The sequence below is a fragment of the Chanodichthys erythropterus genome, chromosome 6 (assembly GCF_024489055.1).
Source record: "Chanodichthys erythropterus isolate Z2021 chromosome 6, ASM2448905v1, whole genome shotgun sequence".
Taxonomy (NCBI): domain Eukaryota; kingdom Metazoa; phylum Chordata; class Actinopteri; order Cypriniformes; family Xenocyprididae; genus Chanodichthys; species Chanodichthys erythropterus.
The window spans coordinates 372,951-400,351 of NC_090226.1; the positions used below are offsets into that span (position 1 = coordinate 372,951).

At 36.9% G+C, this 27,401-nt stretch overlaps 1 protein-coding gene across 5 annotated transcripts; it reads left to right on the forward strand.

Moving 5' to 3' along the window:
* The first annotated feature begins 598 nt into the window (after positions 1 to 598).
* On the forward strand, positions 599 to 27,327 carry LOC137021324 (nidogen-1-like). 5 transcript variants are annotated; one of them, XM_067387606.1, is made up of 19 exons: positions 599 to 2,892; positions 7,784 to 8,083; positions 8,404 to 8,636; positions 8,822 to 9,132; positions 9,203 to 9,343; positions 9,630 to 9,881; positions 11,033 to 11,233; positions 11,454 to 11,687; positions 15,087 to 15,224; positions 16,626 to 16,754; positions 16,841 to 16,984; positions 18,326 to 18,451; positions 21,561 to 21,785; positions 21,891 to 22,063; positions 23,065 to 23,191; positions 24,774 to 24,945; positions 25,026 to 25,183; positions 25,663 to 25,786; positions 25,909 to 27,327. In XM_067387606.1, exons 1-19 carry the CDS (start codon positions 2,704 to 2,706, stop codon positions 26,147 to 26,149), a joined length of 3,618 nt encoding a protein of 1,205 aa, XP_067243707.1. In that variant the 5' UTR covers positions 599 to 2,703; the 3' UTR covers positions 26,150 to 27,327. The 5 variants fall into 5 exon arrangements, with proteins under 5 accessions (XP_067243707.1, XP_067243709.1, XP_067243708.1 ...); XM_067387608.1 differs by lacking the exon at positions 21,561 to 21,785; XM_067387607.1 differs by lacking the exon at positions 16,841 to 16,984.
* Positions 27,328 to 27,401: the final 74 nt, after the last annotated feature.

Here is a 27,401-nt window from a genome sequence, read left to right on the forward strand (position 1 = left end):
ATAGTAAAGTACTTTAATTTGTTGTGGTAATTCTATAGTTGCTGTGGTAATATAACTACTATAGTAATATCAACAAAATACTGTATTAAGTTTTCTACAACTGTAGGGTATATTATACTACAATACACTACAGTTTACTGTAGTAAAAACTAAAGTATACTACAGTATTTATTACAGTTTATTAGTTCATTATAGTTAATACTACAGTATGCTGTAGCATTCATTAACAAAGTGTTGTAAATACTATTATACAGTATACTTGTTACGGCTGGTGGTGTAGAGATGAGGCAGATAACAGATTTCCACAAACATATAAGACTTTAATATAAACAAAGGCAGCGTACACCAAACTAGCGTCTAACATACAACGAGAACGGACAAGGAGTGAATGGGAACACAGGGTATAAATACAGATGACTAACAAAGGGAGCTAAACAAGGTGATGGGATGATTAACAAGACACAGGTGGATCAAATGAACTAATCAACAGAACGGGGAAACTAGGTCACAGGGGAAGACAAACATGGGGCTCTGTAACAATACTACAATTTACTATAATGTAGTTCAAAAACACTATAGTATTTACTATAAATTACTTAAAAATGTTTAGTTTTTTTGTTCGCATTGCATTCCAGTCTTCGATTAATCAACATTTAGACAGAACACATGCATTTATTTTTATGTAGGTGTGAAATATAAATTCATAAAGTGATAAATGACGTATTAATGTCCGATTTTCGTAACAAAATCGCTCCCTCATGCAGCACGCTGTTGCTATGGTTACGCCTCAGACGACCGCGACTTTCGCGCCAGATGAAAAACTTAGAAAATGTCCCTTATACGTCGAATTAAACCACTTTAGTATTGTTACTCGATTAAATCAAGCACGTATTTTAACAGAAACGTTACGCTATTTCTCGTCACTTAGCATTCCTTACGAGAACGCGCTGTTCAAGACTTGTAGACCTATTCATTTTTATGTAGTTGTGAAACATAAATTCATAAAGTGATAAATGACGACAGTAGTAGTGTTTTGTCAATGTCCGATTTTCGTAACAAAATCGCTCCCTCAGGCAGCGCGCTGTTGCTATGGTTACCCCTCAGATGACCGCGACTTTCGCGTCTGATGAAAAACTTAGAAAATGTCCCTTATATGTCGAATTAAACCACTTTAGTATGATTACTCAATATATTCGATTAAATCAAGCACGTATTTTAACAACAATAGGCCTACAGCGTTTAAATTCTTCGATGAGAACGTGCATGCTGTTCAAGATATAACATCTAAGTTTATTTTTATGTAGTTGTGAAATATAAATTCATAAAGTGATAAATGACGTATTAATGTCTGATTTTGTAACAAAATCGCTCAAGCGCGCTGTTGCTATGGTTACGCCTCAGACGACCATGACTTTCGTGCCAGTTGACGTAGAAAATGTCCCTTATACGTTGAATTAAACCACTTTAGTATTACTCAATTTGTTCGATTAAATCAAACACGTATTTTAACAGTAACGTTAGGCTATTTCTAGTCGCCCAGCGTTCCTTACGAGAACGCGCTGTTCAAGACTTGTAGACCTGTTCATTTTTATGTAGTTGTGAAATATAAATTCATAAAGTGATAAATGACGACAGTAGTTGTGTTTTGTCAATGTCCGATTTTCGTAACAAAATCGCTCCTTCAGGCAGAGCGCTGTTGTTATGGTTACCCCTCAGACTACTGCGACTTTCGCGCCAGATGAAAAACGTAGAAAATGTCCCTTATACGTCGAATTAAACCAGTTTAGTATGATTACTCAATATATTCGATTAAATCAAGCACGTATTTTAACAACAGTAGGCCTAGCGTTCAAATTCTTTGACGAGAACGCGCTGTTCAAGACTACACATAACACCTAGGCTAAGTTTATTTTTGTGTAGTTGTGAAATATAAATTCATAAAGTGAAAAATTACGTATTAATGTCCGATTTCGTAACAAAATCGCTCCCTCAGGCAGCGCTGTTGCTATGGTTACGCCTCAGGCGACCTGACTTTGGCGCCAGATGAAAAACGAAGAAAATGTCCCTTATATGTCGAATTAAACCACTTTACTATGGTTACTCGATATTTTCGATTAAATCAAGCACGTATTTACGTTAGTAGGTCTTCAAATTCTTCGATGAGTACGCATTGTTCAAGACGACACAATAACACCTTTACTATGTAACGTTAGTTGTGAAATATGAATTCATAAAGTGATAAATGACGGCAATAATTGTTTTGTCAATGTCCGATTTTCGTAACAAAATCGCTCCCTCAGGCAGCGCGCTGTTGCTATGGTTACCCCTCAGAGACTTTCGCGCCAGATGAAAAACGTAGATAATGTCCCTTATATGTCGAATTAAACCACTTTAGTATGATTAAATCAAGTAACGTTACGTATTTTAAATCGATTTTCGTAACCAGCTGTTGATATGGTTAAATACGTGCTCTGACACACTTGTACATTTTCTGAGTACATTATGTGTAAAATTAAATGACTTTAGTATGGGTACTTAAGAGCACCCCCACCTTACCTTTTGTTTGCCCCTCAGGGGGTTCAGATCTGCAGTGATGTAAATGATTCCTCCTCCATGATCCGCCCTTCATATGAACCTCTGGAGTTCATCACCGGCACTCCCGACCCGTTACATGGACAATAAACGGAGTTCCTAGAGCTCATAATGGTTCTTGTGTGCAGTGTTGGGCTTCTGGCTCTGCTCGTGTCGGTCCAGTGTCTGACCCGCGAGCAGCTCTTCGATTATGGGATTCAGTTCGGCGACCAGATTTTGGACTCCTCGACTGATTCGGTTAAAGCGCTCGAGCTGCAGCAAACGCTCTACTTCTTCAAAGGAAAGTTCGATCAAGTTTATGTAAGTAACGCATCTTTTGTTAATACACCAATAATATTAATGATTATAACGTGTTTTTCCCTCTAATAATCTCATTAGTAAATTAATTTAATAATAAAATAACAGAAAAAAATGAAATAATTGTTACTTTTTTATTTAATAAAGTTTTAAACGCGTTCATTATTTGAACGAATGAAGTGAAATCTGCCCACAAGAGGAAACGAGACATTTCTATAGGAATCGATTTGAAACCAGTTTGCAAAAACACCTCCACAAAGGAGCAGAAATCGAAGTGTTTCACATCATATATTGATCTGCAAATTTGTCTCGTCTACAAAACCAACATATTCTCTCTTGATCTCAAAGCTGTGTGTATCTACAGTAAACCCCCCATGGGAAGAGAAGAGTGGAGAGAGAAGTAAATATTTACTCTAGGTGTCTGTCCTGCAGTGATTTCTCTATAATGTGCTCAATTAGTCATGCATGTTTAGGTTCTGTGATCACAGAGTGTTTAACTAAATTCAATCTGTGCCTGTATTTCATCTGTTGAACCTCATGAACCTCCAGAAGTTTCACTATATTGGTTGATTTGTAACAGTTTCATTGTTTACTAGTCATCTAAGCAGACTGCAGGAGCCATTATCATTCAAACCAGTGGACAGTGTGTTTGGTAATAGGGCTGGGTATTGACACAATTTTCACGATTCGATTTGATTATATGCACATGCTTTTGATTCGATTATGATTTCGATTCGATATCGATTATTTTGGATGTAGTATTTCAGTTTCAGTACATGGCAAATTTTCTAGAGGAAAAATCTCTCCACTAATGCTGTAAACACATGAGAGTCAGCTGGTGCTACTGTAATAATACTGAAGGTTAAATTAACTTATTTATACACAAACACTTAAATTACACTCAATGATGTTTTTATTATAAATAAAGTTTAGAATTACATAATCATATTTCTATTCCAATCCGTTTTTTGAAATATAAACATTTAAATCGAATTTAATTGATTTATTCAAACATGCATTAAATATTAAAGAACATTAAAAAATTATAATGAACATGTAACGGTGCATAGCTATATTTATCTTTCTAGAGTTCACTTTTCTAGCTGACTAATGAGTTTATGGTCACTGAATGTGTTTTTCTGAGGTAAATGTGACGTCACGTGACACTGAAGCTGTTTTATCGAGGTTGAAGCACTGATTGAGCGATTACACGAGACATGATACGGATTTCAGTAAGTTGTACTGTATATTTTAACATACCTTCAGATGTTCATGTTTATTTCGCTGTAACTGGTATTAAAGCGGAGGAGAGGATGATCACATGATTCTCTTTAACTGAGGCGCTAAAGCGATCCGTCACGCCACATTAAACAGCACCAAAACTGTGTTTATTTTTTGAATCTCATAATAAAATGGACGTCATTTGAAATCTGAGACTTTGCTTCATATCAAAAGTAACAAAGATTATTGCGATTTATTGGATGGGAGGAGCTACATATTCTGCTCATTCATCAACTGAAAACAGACTAGACTAATCGATTTAAGAATCAATATTTGTTCGTAAAAATGAGAATCGATATTTTTTACCCAGCCCTATTTCTTAAGATGTTTCCCAGCTCAGGAAGTGTGTTTAGTGTCCAGGAAAGCCTCAGTTGGTCTTCATATACTGTCTGTTGATATCTCTCGGCTGCCTGTAGGAGTGATATATTCCATACGGCCCGTCCGCTGATATCAGCGAATGAATCCCTCCCTGTGTTTGGAGTGGGAACATCGTTCCTGTTGTTGCAAACGGACTCAAGAACTACTTAATGAGCTCCAGAAAACACTGGCTCTTACAGACAGAAGTCAAGAAGTTCTTTTGTCAATCGTTCAGTAGACAGAAGTGCTATTGTGTGATTCTTTGTGGGCTTTCTGGTTTTTAACCCTTGATGAAGTTTTGCCCGAGGCTCCGGAGCCTCTCCAGTGCAGATCTGAGGAGACTTCCTCCTGTCCTGCTGTGCTCCATTCATTTCCAACAGCATTTACATTCCAGATGGAGCGTCTCCAACAAAGGTTGCCGTGTTACCTGCTTTAAACACAATAAAAACAGCAGGAGTTCATTTAAGTTCAGGATTAGGCCTGTGCTGTGAGTTTACATTGGTCAGTTTGTGATTGGAGTTTGATTGCGTGTCAACGACAAAAAGACATTTTTCAGTTGAACCTTTAAACAAAATATTTTAAAAGAAAGATTACGTACATCAGGCTTTTATGACTCATTTAGTCTCAAATAATGAGAATATGGTGTAAATTTATTCAGAGGCTCAAAAATATGTACTGTGCAGATGCTGATTTTATATGGCCAAAAAGTGAGATAAAGCTCTGATAAAATGCATATAAATATCAATATCTGCCAATAATATGTCTTAGTAAGATGATATTTAGATGCTTAGTTTTAAAACATATAATGATTGAGAGATGAACAAATAAACTTGATTATCATATTGATTTTTCTGGATGATCAAGTAAACCTGCTTCAGCTGAAATATTACTAACAATATCAAAGTTATTCTTACGTTTACTTGATAAAATCAGTGCAGATTTCACAGCTGAACGACACGAGCTGAAGTTTGTACAATTATACTAAAAGATTTTTACTTGATAAATCTAAACTATCAATCAGAAGGACTTTAGGAGAGGTCATGTTGATCATTTAGAGATCTTAGTAATTCACGTATCAAACACGATAGGGATCATTTCCTGTTTGTCTTTGGAATTCCCCGCAGGAATTCGACCGCTGCATCAGGCCCAATCTGTTTCTTGTTTCCCGCAGCCTGTTGTCCAGGTGGAGGTTGTGTTTGGAGCTCCTCCGGGTTCTTTGAGATCTCCTGAGGCGATGTGTTTGGATCCTCCCGCTGTGTGAAGCAGCTGCACGGGCCGACGGGGGTCAGTCAGTGGGTCAGATCTGCGGCACAACTCTCATTCTGTGCATTCCATCTCACATGAAGCCAAGAGATGAGACGTTTAGAAGTGGATCTTGATTTGACTTCTTATCCACAACAATATTTGAAGGGACAAGACTTCTAGTTTCTGTTAATTAAATAAATTTCATGATTGAAGAGGTTTTAAGTGCTGAAAGTTCTTCCAGGGATCCTGGACTTTTTAATTTGCGTGGCTTTTCCAGTCATTTACTGGACAAGGATTTACACTAGCGTTCGGAAAGATTTGTTTTACAAAAAAGTCTCCTCTTCTCACCAAGGCTGCATTTATTTGATCAAAAAAAATTGTGAAATATTTTTACAATGTAAAATAACTGTTTTCTATGTGAATATATAGTAAAGTGTAATTTATTCCTGTGATCAAAGATGAATTTTCAGCATCATTACTCCAGTCTTCAGTGTCACATGATCCTTCAGAAATCATTCTGATATGATGATTTGATGCTCAAGAAACATTTATTATTATTATCAGTGTTGAAAAGGCTTCCTTTTCTTTAAAGAAGGAAAACTGTGCTTGTTTCGTTTATTTTCAGTCATCTTGTAAGTTAAGCCTTCTGGTTGAGCACTTAGATGTGTGTTTAAATCAGTAAACATGACTATGATCTGTAGAAATGGTGATGTTTGGCTTATGCTTGAAATACCACTAAATAATAGCAGGTGTTTCGAGGGGAAACTTGTGTAATTTGAGACTTGTGTGAATTATTTTGACCCCAGGAATGTCATCGGATCACTTCACAAAACTGCAAATGAGCCAAGAAATGCTTTAAATGTTTGTTTCAGCTGCACGTCTCAATCAGGTTCTGTTGGTGTTCCTCCAGTCAATCCCTGCGGTTTGCGTTTCTTTAGATCCATCCAACTGCTTAAATCACTCATGCATGCAGCGCTTCAGCTCCAAAGCAGGGCTATCAGGGTTTTCTTTGTACTTTTGGCATTCTTTGAGGTTCAAGATCCTGAGGATTTTGTAACAGAACTGGATTTGGTTTTCTGTGTGTGAAATTATTGCTGGATCTCTCAGATGTTTGCCCAGTGGAAGCAGTAAGAAACTGGACCTCTTCTTCTCACAGCTCCCCTGCAGTTTCACTTTAAGAAACTCGTTAAAGAAAAGCTTTTACACACACAAACACAGACTTTAAGTGGCACAACAGCCTTTCAAGTGTGACGCACTCGGCTGGAACAGGCCACAGATCACAGAAAACATCACTGCTGGGTTTATGAGGCGTCAGATAAGATGTTGTGTCTGTTCCTGCAGGATAATGTCTAATCGTGTGCCGCTTTTGTCATTTTCAGTGCAGACAGTGATTTAAACTGGGATTTAGTGCAAGAACAGCTTATATTAATAAAATAATCATGAACTATTGATTCTTACTCGTATAAATAATAAACTAAGCTAAATTTATGTTTGCTATTAAAATTGCAACATAAAAAGAAGTTTTTGGCTTGTTTTATACTTTATTGATCCTTTTATTGATGGAAACTATAAACATGAACATTTTGGCGCCTTAAGTACTTTTATCTTTCTGATAGAACATTTTCAGGGGAAGTTGGGAATTTTCCTTCATCTACGGTACCATTAACTTGTGGTGTACCTCAGGGATCGATTTTGGGTCCGCTTTTGTTTTCGTTGTACTTGCTCCCTTTAGGTTAAAAATTTCAGTATATATTTTTCTGTATTCTGCTCACTAGATATGCATGTCTATAAAATTACCTCTTCTCAACAAGCCACATGATATGAGGTATTATTCCTTTAATGTTATGCACAAACATGTAAAACATCAGGTTAGGGGTTTGTTCGGATGCCTAGCATTAGATATGATCAATACTAATCCTGTGCTTCAGTAAAAAATAACAAAGGTTTGTTTGTCAGGATCATAAACTGGATTCGACCTACTGTTTCATGACATGTTCTGGACTCTCTGCAGGTCAGCACCAATGGCTTCATATCTATGGCTGAACCCAGCGACGAGTCCGAGTACCTGGGGAAGATGCCGGCCAGTTTTGGCATGATTGCAGCGTTCCTAGGAGATCTGGATACTACCGACGGTGCCGGTTATGTCTATTTCCGCCAGGATAAAAGTCCTGATGTGCTCCAGAGAGCCGCAGATCACATTAGGCAAGCATTTCCCAGTGACGAGGAGATCGAACCCACTCACGCCGTCATCGTCACCTGGGAGAATGTGCTGGGTCAAGGAAGTGAACGGGGAGATGGATTTGAGTTTGCGGTATGTCTCTGAAATCGGAACGTTCCAAGTTTAGAATTTTTTTGTTCCAAGTTCAGATAATTTCCAGTTCCAAAATTTAGTTAAGAAGTCAGCAGACCAAGCGTTATTTATAAAGCGCTTTTTCCATTACAGATTGTTTCATAGAAAATAACAACTTTGCTTAATTTACTTTAATTATGAATCGAAAATAATTTAAGTTGTAAAGCAGAAGACAACAGTGCCATTATTCAGCTCAGAACACAACATATGCTGCATGGACGTAATTGATGTTTTGCATGACAAATAATTAACTTTGTTTTTCCTTCCTGAAATGCAAACAGAGAAATACTTTCCAGCTAGTTGTAGCAAACATGTATTCGGCATCCTACGCCATCCTGCTGTATCCAGAGGAGAAGATGCAGTTCGGTTCCACGCTCATAGATGATGTAGACGTGCCCGTCGAGGTCGGGTTCAATGAAGGCGTTGTCCAGGGCTGGTTCGGCTGGTCGACAACTCAAGGATCTTACTACCGCGTCACTGAAGACAGCGAGGAGTCGGTCAGCGCTCTCGCACTGTAAGACGGTTTATACATAGTTTTCTGTGTCTCATTAATCATGCATGCATATGCCATTTTTTATGATTAGTTGCATTTTATTTTATGCATTTAGCATTGTTTTTCTCTGCTGTGCTCGACCCCATCAGAAGGTGTGTGTTTACTGTGCAATATTAATGTTTGCAACTCCTCTCCAAACTCCTCAGGGAGACAAACTCAGGCCAGCCTGGCGTTTGGGTCTTCGAGATCGGCACGTCTCCGTTGTTCACCTCCATCGTCCCCGGACAGGTCACGGAGGTCACAGAGGTCACGTCGGAGGAGACTGTGGTCGACACACCCGCTCCTGAGCCGACGAGCGTTCAGACCTCGGAGCCTCCGTACGAGCCGCTCACGAGCCGTCCAGAGACGCTCTCAGAGTCGTCCACCCCGGACGAGTTTCAGTACCGTTATGTGCCGCCGCAGCAGCCTCAGAACCCCGAGGTGCTGATCATCGATGAAGACGAGCTCAGCGTCAACGGTGAGAGAAAAGCTTTGACTATGTTGAGTTAGCCTTAAGTTTCATATTAATATATCTAATGTTTTTACAGTGTTTTCTTATAATTACGAGACGTGCTCCAGCAACAAGCACAAGTGCTCTGCTTTCGCCGACTGCAGAGATTACGCAGACGGATACTGCTGTCACTGCAAACCTGGTTACTATGGCAACGGCAAGGATTGCGTCGCCGAAGGTGAGTTGGAACATTGGAACATTGGAACGGACGATTGTGTCACAACCAGGGTGATTATCGTTAAAATAAAATAAATATTAAGTGAAATAAAATACAATTACGAATAAACTTAATTCATGTCGGTTAATATTTATTTTATAGCAAACTAGTTTTTTAAAGGTTTTAGATGTAGTTAGCCTGATCCCAAGCAACACTGTATATAAACATCCATTCTCACTAAACAACCATTAATCCCTGAATGTCGTAATGGAGCAGTGAATGATGCCGCAGTTTTCCGAATCTCCAGGCAAACCTCAGAGGATGAACGGGAAGGTGAACGGCAGACTGTACGTTGGGAATTCTCCGTCTCCTGTGGAGTTCTCCAACAATGACCTGCACTCGTATGTGGTGGCCAATGACGGCCGGGCGTACATCGCTGTCAGCAGCATCCCGGCCAGCATCGGACCCTCCTTACAGCCGCTGCCTGCTCTCGGAGAGGCCATCGGATGGGCGTTCGCACTGGAGCAGCCCAACTATCACAACGGCTTCAGCCTCATCGGTAAAACCGGCTCCGGCACCTTTTTGCCTGACCAAAAAAAAAACTATTAAGTATTAAAAAGTTAATACTATTAACAATATTATTATTGTTACTAATATGAATAATGTCATTAAGTTATTGTTATTATTATTGATATTAAATTAATAATATTAACTGTAACATAAATTGTGATTTTTTTTTCTGCATTACCTCTGAAAACACAGAATTAATTGAATAATAAATAACTATAACTATAATGATAACTATAGCGATAAATATAACTTTAATGATCACTATAATGATAACTTTAAAGATAACTCAGTTGATAACGATAATCATTATGATAACTGCCAATAAATATAAGTATAATGATAACTATAAAAGTAACTATAATGATAAATATAACTATAGTGATAACTATAATGATAACTATAACGATAACTTTAAAGATAAATATAATGAAACCTATAATGATATATATAACGGTCATTATAACGATAACTACAATGTTAACTATAACAATAATTATATTGATAAATATAACTATAATGATAACTATAACAATAACAAGAATGTTAACTATAACGATAATTATAACTATAACGTTAACTATAATGATAAATATAACCATAACAGTGAATATAACTGTAACGAAAACTATTAGTATTATAGCTACTGTATAATGATAAATATAACTATAATGAGAAGTATGATAATAAATATAACTATAACTATATTAGCATCCACACTATCGCACAATATTGTTTTGTTTGTTATAAGTGCTGCATTTTCATCATCTGTCACCTTAAATGTTCGAACTCTGGATTCTGATTGGCTGTCAGTGTTTTTATCGTTCATCAGCTGGAACCAATAATTCTGCTATTCTTATAGAATTAGAGTGATTATTAAATCTTTATAGTTATAGTCCTCTGAGTGAACGGGCCTTAATACTGAAATTATTTATCAACATTATTATTATGATTATTCACTGTGAATCGATGAACTATTGTGCCTCATGAAGTCTCCTGCTTCTCATTCTTCTCATCTCTCAGTGAGATATTAAGTTCACAAGCCTTTCCTGTGAGATTGAGTTGCAGCTGTTTCCTCTGAAGTGGAAACACATGCTCAGGGTCGAGGGTCCTTCATCAGTCTCCTTCTCTCCGTGTCCGCAGGAGGGGTTTTCACACGCCAGGCCGAGGTGATCTTCCAGCCCGGCAACGAGAGGCTGACCATCAAACAGGAGTTCGGCGGCATCGATGAGCACGATCACCTGGTGGTCAGCACACATCTGGACGGCAGGATCCCGGAGGTGCCGCGTGAAGCCACGGTCCAGATCGAGCCGTACAACGAGATTTACCAGTATTCCAGCAACCGTGAGTGCCGTTCTCAGTCAGAAATATCATAATTTCAAGCTCATAAATCGTTTTTAAGAGGTAACAAACTCTGTCGATCAAAGGTTTCTACAGTAGATGCTTGTGAATGAAGTGCCTGTATTTCCTTTATAGGATTATTGGATTAAGTGGAATAATTAACACAAGATTTAAGTTATTTTCTAATAACGGTGAAGGGCTGTTTGTCTTGGATCTTCTGCAGTGATCACGTCGTCCTCACGGCGGGACTACACAGTTAACATGCCTGACGGCAGCGTCCGCAAACACAGCTACCTGTGGACGCAGAGCATCCGCTTCCAGAGCTGCCCACACGAGGAGCTCATGAGCTCGGTGCCAGACAGCCAACAGCTCAGCGTCGACCAGATCTTCGTCATGTATGACTCCGGCAACCAGCTGATCCGCTTCGCCATGAGCAACAAGATCGGCTCCATCCACAGTGAGGAAACTTACACTCTCAAGATACAATTAAAGCAAACGTGAACATTCACAGCCTAGTGCTAAAACAACTCAACACTAACTCAATACTGGGTTAACTAAACACTTACTCATCACTGGGTAACTCAACATTAACTCAACACTGGATTAACTCAACATTAACTAAACACTGGGTTAACTAAACATTTACTCATCACTGGGTAACTCAACATTAACTCAACACTGGGTTACTCAACATTAACTCAACACTGGGTTAACTCAACACTAGGTTAAATCAACACTGGGTTAACTCAACACTAACTCAACACTGGGTTAACTAAACACTTACTCATCACTGGGTAACTCAACATTAACTCAACACTGGGTTACTCAACATTAACTCAACACTGGGTTAACTAAACACTTACTCATCACTGGGTAACTCAACATTAACTCAACACTAGGTTAAATCAACACTGGGTTAACTCAACACTAACTCAACACTGGGTTAACTCAACACTAACTCAACACTGGGTTAACTCAACAGTAACTCAACACTAGGTTAAATCAACACTGGGTTAACTAAACACTAACTCAACACTGGGTTAACTCAACACTAACTCAACACTAGGTTAAATCAACACTGGGTTAACTCAACATTAACTCAACACTGGATTATCTCAATACTGGATTACTAAACACTGGGTTAATTCAACACTAACTAAACACTGGGTTAACTCAACACTGGGTTAACTCAACATTAACTCAACACTGGGTTAACTCAACACTAACTCAACACTGGGTTAACTCAACACTAGGTTAACTCAACATTAACTCAACACTAACTCAACGCTGGATTAACTCACCACTGGGTTAACTAAACACTAACTCAATACTAGGTTAAATCAACACTAACTAAACACTGGGTTAACTCAACATTAACTCAACACTGGGTTAACTAAACACTAACTTAACACTGGTTTAACTAAACACTAACTCAACACTAGGTTAACTCAACATTAACTCAACACTAGGTTAACTCAACACTGGGTTAACTCAACATTAACTCAACACTGGGTTAACTCAACATTAACTCAACACTGGGTTAACTAAACACTAACTCAACACTGGGTTAACTCAACATTAACTCAACACTGGGTTAACTCAACATTAACTCAACACTAGGTTAACTCAACATTAACTCAACACTGGGTTAACTCAACACTGGGTTAACTCAACACTGGGTTAACTCAACATTAACTCAACACTGGGTTAACTCAACATTAACTCAACACTGGGTTAACTCAACACTAACTCAACACTGGGTTAACTCAACACTAACTCAACACTGGGTTAACTCAACACTAACTCAACACTGGGTTAACTCAACATTAACGTAACACTAGGTTAACACAACATTAACTCAACACTAGCTCAACGCTGGATTAACTCAACACTAGGTTAAATCAACACTAACTAAACACTGGGTTAACTCAACATTAACTCAACACTGGGTTAACTAAACACTAACTCAACACTGGTTTAACTAAACACTAACTCAACACTGGTTTAACTCAACACTAACTCAACACTGGTTTAACTCAACACTAACTCAACACTTGTTTAACTAAACACTAACTCAACACTGGTTTAACTCAACACTAACTCAACACTGGGTTAACTCAACAGTAACTCATCACTGGTTTAACTCAACACTGGGTTAACTCAACACTAACTCAACACTGGGTTAACTCAACAGTAACTCATCACTGGTTTAACTCAACACTGGGTTAACTCAACACTAACTCAACACTGGGTTAACTAAACACTAACTCAACACTGGTTTAACTCAACACTAACTCAACACTGGTTTAACTCAACACTAACTCAACACTTGTTTAACTAAACACTAACTCAACACTGGTTTAACTCAACACTAACTCAACACTGGGTTAACTCAACAGTAACTCATCACTGGTTTAACTCAACACTGGGTTAACTCAACACTAACTCAACACTGGGTTAACTCAACAGTAACTCATCACTGGTTTAACTCAACACTGGGTTAAATCAACACTAACTCAACACTGGTTTAACTCAACACTAACTCAACACTGGGTTAACTCAACAGTAACTCATCACTGGTTTAACTCAACACTGGGTTAACTCAACACTAACTCAACACTGGGTTAACTCAACAGTAACTCATCACTGGTTTAACTCAACACTGGGTTAAATCAACACTAACTCAACACTTGTTTAACTAAACACTAACTCAACACTGGTTTAACTCAACACTAACTCAACACTGGTTTAACTCAACACTAACTCAACACTTGTTTAACTAAACACTAACTCAACACTGGTTTAACTCAACACTAACTCAACACTGGGTTAACTCAACAGTAACTCATCACTGGTTTAACTCAACACTGGTTTAACTCAACACTAACTCATCACTGGTTTAACTCAACACTGGTTTAACTCAACACTAACTCAACACTGGGTTAACTCAACAGTAACTCATCACTGGTTTAACTCAACACTGGGTTAAATCAACACTAACTCAACAAATTGATCAAAAATACAGTAAAATTGTGAAATATTATTGCAATATAAAATAGCTGTTTTCTATGTGAATATATGTTAACCCCTTATCAGTCCTAAGGTCTCTTTTGAATGGTATTTGTACTATGGGTGGTAAAGTGGAATGCTAACAGGTTAAAAAGTTCAACAGAACAGCATTTATTTGAAATAGAATCTTTTGTAATATTATAAATGTCGGTTTTGATCAGTTTAATGCATCCTTAATGTCTTTACAAAAGCATCTAATGGAGCTCAAACTTTGACCGCTAGTTTATGTAGGTTACAAGCTCTGTGTGAGTCAGTTGTAAACAGAAGTGCAGCTGCTAGTGAAGTTCATATGTGTGATTTAACTCAGTCTCCCGCTGATGTTTATTACTGCGGTGTGTTTGTGTGTTCTGGGTTAAAGTGCTGGTTTATGTAAGCTGATCCGAGTTAAACCACAGCATCTGCCGGGAGATCCGTGCATCCCGTGACCTCAAACGCGTCTGTATATCAGAAGAAACGCCTATCAGTTGTTTAGTTTAGTTTAGTTTAAGCTCATTCCACTGCGTCTTGTTCAGTTTTAAACTCTAACAAGCCCAAATGCGCTTCTTTGTGAAGCATGAAGTCACTGCCACAGTTAAATGATGTGTATAAATGACAGGGTTAAAAAAGGAAGTAGTATTTTGTGGCTTCTTTGATTGGTCAGTTTGCAGGAGTTTTCATGCATAAATGAAAGTGCTTTATGATTCAGAAGACAGTTCTGCTCTGTGGTCGTACTGTAGCTTTTGATGTGGTTCAATATTTATATGCATTATGGTTTGGAAGTGAGCGCAGTGTTTTCATGTGTTTTCAGGTGGGATCCCAGAGCAAAACCCCTGTTTCACCGGGAGACACGGCTGCGACACCAACGCCGTCTGCCGTCCGGCTCAAGGCAAAGACTTCACCTGCGAATGCGCCGCTGGATTCACTGGAGACGGACGGGTTTGTTACGGTAATCGCTCTCTTCAGAGATTATTGTGTATGTTTGTGTTATTAATAGGAAACATTCTGAGTTCAGACATCTGCATTGAGTTACTGAAGATCCCTCGTTACTCTCAGCACTGAGAAATCTAGTTGTAGAAATTATATTATAATTTAATTTGACTTCAAAGAAGCTCCCAGTTCTCAGACGGGGCGATGATCCAATGCAAACACCCAGCGGACAAGACTGTATATACAGTGATTTAATTCATGCGATCTGGCCTCAGGGTTTACTGTACTGTTTCTTGTCCCAGAAGATCTAAATATCTGCTTTTCATGTACAAACCGCCACATATATCAGAGAATACATACAAACACCTGTGATTTAGTGCTGCTCTTTCTATTAAGTGCTTCATTTTAAAGTCAACATCAAATCAACATTTACTTACTAAGAGCTGAATTTCACAAAACACTCCAGAACATGTTCAGGTCATATTTTACACTGAAATCAAGAGAAAGAAGAAGAAAAAATATTTTGCTTATATTTTAAATAAGCAAAATTTAATTCTCATTTGTGTTAATCTCTAAAACTATATACATTTATATTCAAATATATATATATATATATATATATATATATGTGTGTGTGTGCATCATATAAACACACAGACATATATATAATATATATGTATATAAATGTAATAATATATATATACTCACACATATATGTTAGATGTGATTAATCACGATTAATCGATTTGACAGCACTAATATTGTATATATATATATATATATATATATATACTTTTAATTCACTTTAATGGCAATTAAAAAATGGTCCTTTTCATTGCCATTAAAGTGAAATTACTGAACCTAAACATACGAGCTTGATAAAAATGCTTATTTTATAAGAAAATTTCAGATTGCCTTAGAGGCTTTTGCATCTGATGTCTTCATAAATATAATATATATATATATATATATATATATATATATATATATATATATATATATATTTTTTTTTTTTTATTAAATGTATAAATATATATATATATATATATATATATATATATATATATATATATATATACATATAAAATTACATTTATAAATATTTAATTACATGAAAATTACTTTATAATAAAAAAGTAAAATGTTAGAATGGAATAAAAAACATTGAATTGAATGTCATTTTTTTAAAGAAAAATAATATATGCTTTAAATTGTGAAGTATTTGTGTGTCATTCCTCACTGGCCTTTAAAAACTCATATTGTTTTGAACTCACAGTGTTTATAAGAATTGCTTGTTCCTTCCCTGAGTGTTTCCATCAGTAAATAAAGCCCTGTGTGTGTGTGTGTGTGTGTGTGTGTGTGTGTGTGTGTGTGTGTGTGTGTGTGTGTGTGTGTGTGTGTGTGTGTGTGTGTGTGTCAGATGTGGACGAGTGCTCAGAAAGCCCTCAGATCTGCGGCTCGTACAGCGTCTGCATCAATCAGCCCGGAAGCTTCCGCTGCGAGTGTCTGGACGGGTTTGAGTTCGCCAGCGACGGACGGACCTGCGTCGGTGAGAGACGCTCATGTGACCGAACACTTCTGCAGGGTTCTTGAGTGTGTGACTGATTCTGATTCGCATTGGTGGGTTCTGTTCAGAAACGGAGCATCCTGTGGATCACTGTCAGAGAGGAACGCACGACTGCGACGCTCCCGAACGCGCCAGATGCCGTTACACCGGCGCCTCGTCCTACGTCTGCGCGTGTCTGCCGGGCTTCTCCGGGGACGGACGGACCTGTCAGGGTAACATGAACATATCTGTTATCATGTTTGTTCCAGCTCAGATTTTGATGACAAGTTCATGTTCATCCTGGTCAGGTGGAGTGTCTTCTAGTGAAAACTTTACCGATAACCGATAATTCTTTAAGCCCGATTAACCGATATATTGGCTGATAAATCTAAATAAAATCTAGTTTTGCACATCTGAAGTGTCTCAGCTGAAGGAAATAAGCCATTTTCAACGATAACATTAAAATGAACATATATATCGGCCGATACCTGTGATATCGTCCATGTGTAGTATCTTCTGTAGCTGTCACACTTTATTGCCTTTATAAATGAGGTTTCACTCAGAATTCATCCTGTGAAACCGTTATGAAATCAGACACTGTCACCATGAAAATGAGACTTTAAAACCTTCAGCAGCTCAATTTTTATGAAATCAACTTTTTGTTTTTGATTTTATAGCCATTTTAGAGTTAAAAATTAATCATTTTGTATAAAATATTGCTTTACTGTACACTTACAGTTCTATAACATTTTTACACTTTCATCTTTGAAGAGCTTTCACTCCTTTTCCATGTGTTTGATATTTAACGGATAAAGATTTTGCGCTCAAATTTTATACCTGATGAAATATTTTAGTTTGGCATAACTCAAGAAATGTGTCTTCATTCTAAATGATGATGATTATTATTATAATTTAATTATTATTGATTAATTTCCATGTCTATAAATCACACTTTTAAAATGAGGCTTCCTCGTATATCCAGGTTTTCCCAATAATGTGTGAATCCTGGTTCTTCAAAGACAAAAAAAGGGGTGAATTTAAAATCAGTATGTTGATTTTGAGTTGATTTAGATAATTCTAAACCTTGTTTTGTCTGATTTTAATGATTTCGAATCAGTCACTTATGATGGTCCTTTTCGTCAGTGTTGTTTTATTAATATTTTGAATTCACTTTTATTTGTATATTTTTATTTTTCATGTTAATTTTTAGTCATTTCATATGATTTCATTCAGTTTTTTGTTTTAAATATTGTTATTTAAGTGTAATTCATTTTTATTTCAGTTTTAGTTTTAGTTTGTATTTATGGACAGAAATGTTGAATTGCTGTAGTGTCTCAGAGCAGTGACAGACAGCAGGGCCCCTAGAAAGACAGGAAATGCTGTCATCTGGACAGGAAATGCTCGTGCGGCACAGCTGTGCTGGTCATTTATCACTGATAGTCGGACAGAGATGTGTGTGTGTGTGTGAGGGCAGACGCGCTTCATTAACACACAGCAGATGTGCATTCCTCCACACACTCGACCGAACTGCTCTACAGTGCAGCATGATGTCATCGTCTCTTTCTCTCACACAGATGTTGACGAGTGCCAGACGGCCCGTTGCCATAGTGATGCCATCTGCTACAACACCCAGGGCTCTTTCACCTGTCAGTGTCGGCCCGGTTTCCATGGCGACGGCTTCAGCTGCACACCTGGTTCTGGTATGATGATGTATAATCATGATAATTATCATTAACCGTAACGAAAATGTTCATTACTTGAAATAAAAAAAAAACATATTCTGAAAAAAAATTAATTAAATATAAAATATATTTTTTATTAAATAAATATAAAATAATGAACAATAAACAGTAAGGTCAGACCTCACATGTTTGTCGTTCGTCTGCGATGGTCAGATAACACTCGTTTGTCTCGGTGTTTTCCTTCCTCTGCGGGATGAGGGTCGCTGTACATTATCACATGTTTCTCGTTTAGACGGGCGTTCAGGAATGTGTCTGGATCCGTTCCTCCTTATATACTGTACAGATCATCTGCAGCTGTGTGATTCTTATGATTAAAATACGTCCCGTCAGATTCATCTCACTGAACCCTCTGCAGGATACACTCAACCACTAGATATATATGTACTGTATATATGTTGAAAAGTTTGGAATAGGATCTTTTTTGTTTTTGAAATAATTTTTTTATGTTTTCTTCTCAAATTTTTTAAATCAAAAATACAGTAAAATTAGTGAAATATTATTCCAATGTAAATCAGCTGTTTTCTATGTGAATATATAGTAAAGTGTAATTTATTCCTGTGATCAAAGCTGAATTTTCAGCATCATTACTCCAGTCTTCAGTGTCACATGATCCTTCAGAAATCATTCTGATATGCTGATTTGCTGCTCAAGAAACATTTATGATTATTATCAGTGTTGTGCTGCTTCAGATTTTTCAGCACAAATCGTAATGGTCCTAAAATAGGCTATTTCTTCTTTTTCTTTTGATTTTGAGATGAAATATCTTGACGTGAGATTGAAGTGAGCGCTCTCATGTTCGTGCCGCACATTTCCCCCGCGGCGAATACTTCACGCACTTTTGCGAGTCTGTTTGTTCAAGCGTGTCGTTCTCCTAATTTGAGGGCAGAAGTCAGTCTCTGACGCCGTGATAATTACAGCCCATCAGCACATTCCCAGTGTCCTCTAGTGTTTCTGTCAGAAGCTCTTCTTCTGTCTTTACACATCACCGTCTACATTTACATATTAACACCTATTGGTTGTTCAGAATCTTGTCTCATCCAATCACACTGAGCTGATGAGGGACGAGAATCACAACATCAGCTGAACTTTATCCCTGATGATCCGAGCGTCAGTGAAAGCACTGCTACGGATTTATTAGAAACACAGCCTGATAGTCATTAAAAACTTAATTTCGACAGTTTTTCACACAAAAGCTTGCCTAATATCATTATAAGAGACCCTTAGTAAAAAATTAAAATATAAACAAATATGCGTGTTTGTGTGTGTTTGGAGGATTTGCATTAAGCGCTTGACTATGTATGATGTATTAATTTATGAATATATTATTTATATATTTATTTTTAGTTTTTTTAACACTGTAATTCTGTAATGAAAATCATCCTGTTGAGATACACCGATTAAAATAAAGTTAAATTAAAATTTAAATATATTTGGCATTAATTAAATGCACTGCAACAAATGCATTTTTTTTTTTAAACATGCATCTCTTTTCTTCAGAATAATGTGCACCAGATACAATTTTTTTATCAAAATAAATATTAAAATGATCAAATAATAAATAAGAAAAATAAGGAAGAGGATTAGGGCCAAGCAATAATAAAAAAATAAAACCATCTCGAGATTAAAGTTGTTAAATTTCGAGAAAAAAGTCTAAATAAAATGTTGAGAACAAAGTCATTAAATTACGAGAAAAAAAGTAGTTAAATTACAAGAACAAATTCGTTAAATTATGGGAAAATTTTGTTAAATTTCAAGAAAAAAGTCGAGATAAAATGTTGAGAGTAAAGTCATTAAATTAACGAATTTATTCTCGTAATTTAACGAATTTGTTCTCGTAATTTAACGACTTTACTCTCAACATTTTATCTTGACTTTTTTCTCGAAATTTAACGACATTTTTCTCATAATTTAATGAGTTTCTTTCTCGAAATTTAATGACATTTTTCTCATAATTTAACGAGTTTTTTTCTCGTAATTTAACGAGTTTATTCTCAACATTTTATCTCGACTTTTTTCTCGAAATTTAATGACATTTTTCTCATAATTTAATGAGTTTCTTTCTCGAAATTTAATGACATTTTTCTCATAATTTAACGAGTTTTTTTCTCGTAATTTAATGAGTTTATTCTCAACATTTTATCTCGACTTTTTTCTCGAAACTTAACGACATTTTTCTCATAATTTAACGAATTTGTTCTTGTTCTTTTAACGACTTTTTTCTCGTAATTTAATGACTTTATTCTCAACATTTTATCTTGACTTTTTTCTCGAAATGTAAAATTTTTCTCATAATTTAACGAGTTTTTTTCTCGTAATTTAACGAGTTTATTCTCAAAATTTTATTTTGACTTTTTTCTCGAAATTTAATGAGTTTTTTTCTCGTAATTTAACAACTTTAATCTCAAGATGGTTTTGTTTTTTTTATTATTGCTTGGCCCTAATCCTCTTCCGTAGAAAAATAAATAAATACAAATTATAATAAATAATCTTTAAAAATTAAATAAACAAAATTAATGAATAATTCACTATCAGTCCAGAAACAAATTAAGATGTGTACTTCAAATTTACTTTAAAGTTTGTTTATTATTTATGTATTTGTGCCTTTTAAAGGATTTTTAAGGCTGTAATACTGCAGCAAAAATCATCCAGTTCAGATATGATGATTAAAATACTTAAAATATAAAGTAATGATAATAATTCAGCATGGATTCATTTTAGTGCAACAAACGCTGTTGTGATGTTTACTTACAATTGTACTTTAAAATAAAAAAATTTAAGAGGGAAATATGCTTAATTATGGATTATAATCAATAAAAAAGTAAAAATAGTCTTCATGTTCTTAAAGCCACATGAGTTGTTACGTGGTGACGGGTCTGCGGCGGGTCCAGATGTCACCAGAACCTCTTCCTGAAGGCCCCGGGCCCCGAAACCCAGACACACAGAACCAGACAGAACATGTGTGTGGCAGACAGTTTCCATCATCTCAGTAAATGTTCTGGATTTGAGTATGTCACATGATCAAACTCTCGTAGTTTCTCCGCTCTGTGATTCGTGTCGTGTGTTTCAGGCGGCGAGCAGACGGCGTGCGAGCGACACAGAGCCGCGGCGCTGGCCTCGACCTCTTCCTCCTTCCGCCCGCGTCCGGCGCTCGGTCAGTACGTGCCCTCCTGCGACGGCTATGGCGCGTACGAACCCCTGCAGTGTCACGCCGGCCTCGGGCAGTGCTGGTGCGTGGACGCGTCGGGACAGGAGATTCCCGGCTCCAGAACCGAAGCGGGCCGCAGACCCATGTGTAAGAGCCTTCGCAGAATATTTGATGATTACTGATTTCACCTGACTTTGACATTTTAAATGATATTGAATTCAGTATAACACAAGCCCCTCCCTCTTCCCATAGGCATTGATCACAATGTGGCTCCGCCCCTCATTGGCCCCACCCCCAGGCCTGACATCAGCCCTCTGACTCCCGGAGCAGACCTCTTATTCGCTCAGAGCGGCAGAATCGAGCTCCTCCCACTGGACGGCAGCCGCATGAGCGCAGACGAGGCCAGGACGCTTCTGCACGTGCCCGTGAGTCCGGCGCTCGCACACGCTTAAATCACGCTTAAACGTGTTATTTATTGAACATACAGATGCACGGATAACAAAACCTTTAAAATGTAGAGTTGATGTAGAAAATGATGTTCTTCCTCAGTGTTTGTGTCTTGCTTTCTTAAATCACGGTATATTTACTGGAGAAGAGAAATGCAGAGAATGAAATGAATCAGAATGAAGTGAGAACAAATATCTGCAGTGGAGTCAGAAAAATAAACTGAATTCAAAAGGAAAACAAGATGATTTTCTGAACCCATCTTGTTTTTAAGCACAAACTTTGATAGATTTGTCAGAAAATCAGACTGAGGGCCAGATTTACTAAATTAAATGTGCAAAACAGCTTCAAACAGGCTGTTGAATAATGGTGTAAACAGCAGTGAACTGACCGTAAGCTGTAGTAAATCACGTCACATGACTCTCCTGCCATAAATTCATCGTCTGAAAGAGAATCGCCTGCAGATGCATGAGCCGCAGAAATAACTGTGGTGTCGTTCCTTTAACTGTTCGCTTCTCTGCGTGACTTTAGTGAATCTGTCATTAATCACTCTCCCTCATGTCGTTCCACACTGATATTTTTGATGAAATCCAAGAGACTCGTCCATATAATCAACACTTTCAAGGTCCAGAAAGGATGCTGTCTATGGACGAGTCTCTCGGATTTCATCAAAAATATCTTAATTTGTGTTCTGAAGATGAATGAAGGTCTTACGGGTGTGGAACTGTGTAATTAATGACATTATTTTCATTTTCAGGTGAACTAACCCTTTAAAGTCTCAATATAAAGTCATTTTTAAGTGTATCTTGACTGAAGAATGTTTAGATGTTTGTTCTGTGTTGTTTTTCTCACACACTGACCTGTGGAGTTCACAGAAACTAAACCTCACACACCATCATCTCGTGGGTCAGAACGACATGTTCCAGCCACAGAACTCATAAACCAGATGATTCTGTGTGTGTGTGTGTGTGTGTGTGTTCAGGGTAAAGTGGTGATCGCTGTGGCGTACGACTGCGTGGAACAGACCGTCTACTGGTCCGACATCACACAACCCGCCATCAGCCGCGCCGCCATCACGGGCGGCCAAACCAGCGTCCTCGTCAGCAGAGGTGTGTGCTTTACAGTCCTCATGTCACATGACCCGAACGCCGCTGCATTAGAACTTTACTTATTTACTCATATTCCCTGAGATTTTAAGTTAATATTTCAATAATTTACCAACACATTTGCATGTTCATGGTTAATGGTCACATGACATGCAGGTAGACAGATTAAATATTTCATCTCTAATAAGCATTTTATATTGATGTTTTTATTTTAAAATGATATATATATATATTTTATTTTACAAATTAATCAATGAATGATTAGCGTCGCACACCTGTAGGTGATAGATAGGTGCGTAGGAAAGAAGACTAATAAAGTCAAAATATGAAAAAACAAAAAAATGAATCCCGCACACTATCAACTTGCAAAACAATAAGAAAGACACTTTATTAGCAACGTTTCGATCGTAAGATCTTCATCAGGCATAAACATTGTATTCAAACTCCATTGTATTTAAAACATCATGAATCACAAAGAATCATCAATATCCAATCAAGATCAGTGATTAAATAATCATTAACACCACATCACATTATTAACTCAACAATTATATAATAAAATGGAATATATATATATATAATAAGTCTGTGATATCATTAATAATACTCCTTTACATCTAATGATCATATTTCATAACATCACATTAAACAATGCTTCATCATTCATACCCCTAGGTGACAAAGTCTTTTGTTTTTTGTTTTTTTTTGTTTTTGTTTTTTCATATTTTACAAATTAATAAAATCTTATAAATGTCTTATTTTGATTGTTTTAACTACATTTTTTATTTAATTAATTTTTAGTAAATTTTTAATTGTTTGTTAAATCACTTATATATTTTATTTGACATTTTTATGATTTAATTAATTAATTAAGTGTTTTTTTAATTTAAAAAATGATATATTTTAACTGTGAATTATGATTAAACTAATTTTTAGAAAGTGTTTTATATATACTTTTTATTAAATCATTTATTTATTTAAATTTTATATTTTTATGATATATTTTTAGTAGGTGTTTTATTTTTTATTAAATCATTTATTTATTTAAATTTTATATTTTTATGATATATTTTTAGTAGGTGTTTTATTTTTTATTAAATCATTTATTTATTTAAATTTTATATTTTATTATTTATTTTTTAAGTGTTTTATTTATTTTTTATTTTAAAAATGATATATTTTAACTGTGAATTATGATTTAATAAATGTTAGTAAGTGTTTTATTTTTATTTTTATTCATCATTGATTTATTTAAATTTTATATTTTTATGATTTATTTTTAAATCATTTATTTATTTTAATTGTATTTTTTTTGTTTTTTTAAAATGATTTATTTTAATTATACATTATAATTAATTATAATTTTATTTGTTTTTTATATCAAGATGTTCAATCATTTTAATTCTCATGATTTTATTAATTTTCAGTAATTTTATCTTTTCATCAGCTCGTTGACGAGCCCCAGTTTGGGAAACCATGTGACGGATGAACAAATATGAAATAACTGTCACTTGATATAATGGCGTTCCGATGTTTGTGTGTCGTCTGTGAACGTCTCTGGTGTCTGTCGTGTGTCGGCGAGCAGATCTGGGCAGTCCTGAAGGAATCGCCATCGATCACATGTCCAGAAACATGTACTGGACCGACTCCATCCTGGACCGCATCGAGGTGTCGCGGTTAGACGGCAGCCACCGCCGCGTCCTCTTCGACAATGACCTCATCAACCCTCGGCCTATCATCGCTGACCCCGCCCACGGGTACGTGTGACGTCACAGCAGCGTGAGAAGAGCATGCTGGGACATGCTGACGTCCTCTCTCTCTCTCTCCCGTCCTGCAGACACCTGTACTGGGCCGACTGGAACAGAGACGGGCCGAAGATCGAGCGCTCCAGCATGGACGGGACCGACCGGACGGTGCTGGTGCAGGACGGCCTGGGGCTGCCCAACGGATTGACCTATGACCCCCAGAGCCGGCAGCTGTGCTGGGCCGACGCAGGTCAGACGATATTCTCCAGCTTTAATAAAGGATTTATTACATTTATTAAAATGATTCATTTTACATTTTTTAATTATTTAATTCATTTATTTTAATTGTTTTTTTGTTTTTTTTACCATTTTTAATTTTAAATTATTATTTTTTTATTTTACATTTTTATTATTTAACTAATTTTTAGTAATTTATTTATTTTACTTTGACATTTTATGATTTTATTTATGTTTAGTAAGTGGCTTATATTGACTGTTTTGGTTTTAAAATGATTTATATATTTTTATTTGACATTTTCATGATTTAATTCATTTTAGTATGTGGTTTATTTTGATTGTTTTTATTTTAAAACGAGTGTTTTATTTGTATTTTGTCCTCATGTCAGTGTCTGCGATATGAATTATGATGGTTGAGCGTCAGTGATGATTTTCTCTGATGAATCACTGAAGCGGTGTGTGTGTGTGTGTGTGTGTGTGTGTGTGTTTCAGGCACTCGTCGGGTGGAGTGTATGGATCCGTTCTCTCGTCTCCGCAGGAAACTGACCGAAGGGATCCAGTATCCGTTCGCCATAGTGTCCTACGGAGGGAAGCTCTTCTACACCGACTGGAGAAGGTCCGATTCACTTACAAATGACTCTTACGAATCAGTTCTTTTCATGAATCGCTCAAAAAGACTCCGATTGAATCACCACCCGACTCACTGAATAGATGCTTGTGTTTTTGTTTTGTCGCTAGGGAAGCGGTGGTTGCTATGGAGCATCAGGATGGGATGGAGGTGGAAGAGTTTCTCCCTCAGAGACGTTCACGCACATACGGCATCACCATCACTTACCCACAATGCCCTGCAGGCCTGAACTACTGCTCCGCTGAGAACGGCGGCTGTTCGCACCTGTGTCTCCCGCGGCCCGGCGGATTCTCCTGCCGCTGTCCCGACGCCAGAGACGGATCGTGCGTGGAGCCGGACCAGAACTTCTGAGCCACGGAGAGATTCATCCATATCAGGGATTCATTTTCCTCAAAATCCTGCAAAAGTTCGGAACAGTTCTGGTGACACTTTCCAATAATCTCCATTAGTTCATGCATTTATTACGGGATGTATTCATCTTTGCTGAGGAAAACACAGCTGAAGTTCATGTTATCCATTAAATAATATTAACAGACACAACTTTAGATTTGAATAACGTCGAGATTATCTGAGGGGAAGAGTGTCGTTCACTGATGATCTTTATTCTACAGTTTGAGCAGTTGTTTCAGTGTTTGATGTGAAAGTCCAGATTGCGTCTCCATCGTGAAATAATAAACGTGTGTATAATATCAACACTCATATCAGCAGTCAGATATAATAAAATATTATATCTGCTAATATAATGCTGAGTTTAATTTAATAATGGAAAATTAATAAAACGAAAAACTTTACACTTAAACACAAATAATTATTTGATATTTTAAGATACTAAAACCATAACTTGAAAACATGAATCTGAATCCATAGACGAATAAATGTGATTTTATTGTAGGTTTTCTTCGGCTCTCGGGATGCTGGGATACATGTATACTGTGTGTGAGGGGAGAGGTGCGTTCTGGGATGGATATTATATGCAATCATTCATAGGTGAAATGTTATTTACAACTGTATTTTAATCTTGATGATTTTTAAAATGCCAAAGAAAGATTTTTGTTTACTGTAAATATCAGAGGTCATGTGATCATCTGGTGCTCTGGGGCCGGTCGTGGGCCCCTTTCAGGTCTTTTCATGTGGCGAGACCCTCATACGGGAATCACACTCATTGTTTACACATTGCATTGCATGATGGGAAGGCGGGAGGCAGCTGCACAGAGGGAGGAAGTGTGTTCTGTACAGCTGTTCCATTAAAACACGTTTTTTAAGAGGTTTGAGTCTGTGTGTGTCATTCCTCCAGTCCAGATTCAGGCCTGTGAGCAAACTATTTCTGTGGATAAATACACTTTAAAGTTTATAAAACTATAAAAAAATGAATACATTGTGACTTAAAAATGGAAATTTTTCGGAAGAATTCTTCTGACGGTTGTTTATTTTTGGCGAGTTTCTGAAATGGGAGCTTGTTTGTGCTGCGGAATGAGAAACAAGCAGCAGATGTTTTTGGTGTCGTCCCACACAGAAACGACAGGAGTTTAACACACAACAGACACGTTTGGAAACGATTCATCATGCTGATGGTTTCACTGTAATGTTTCAAATGCTCAAACAC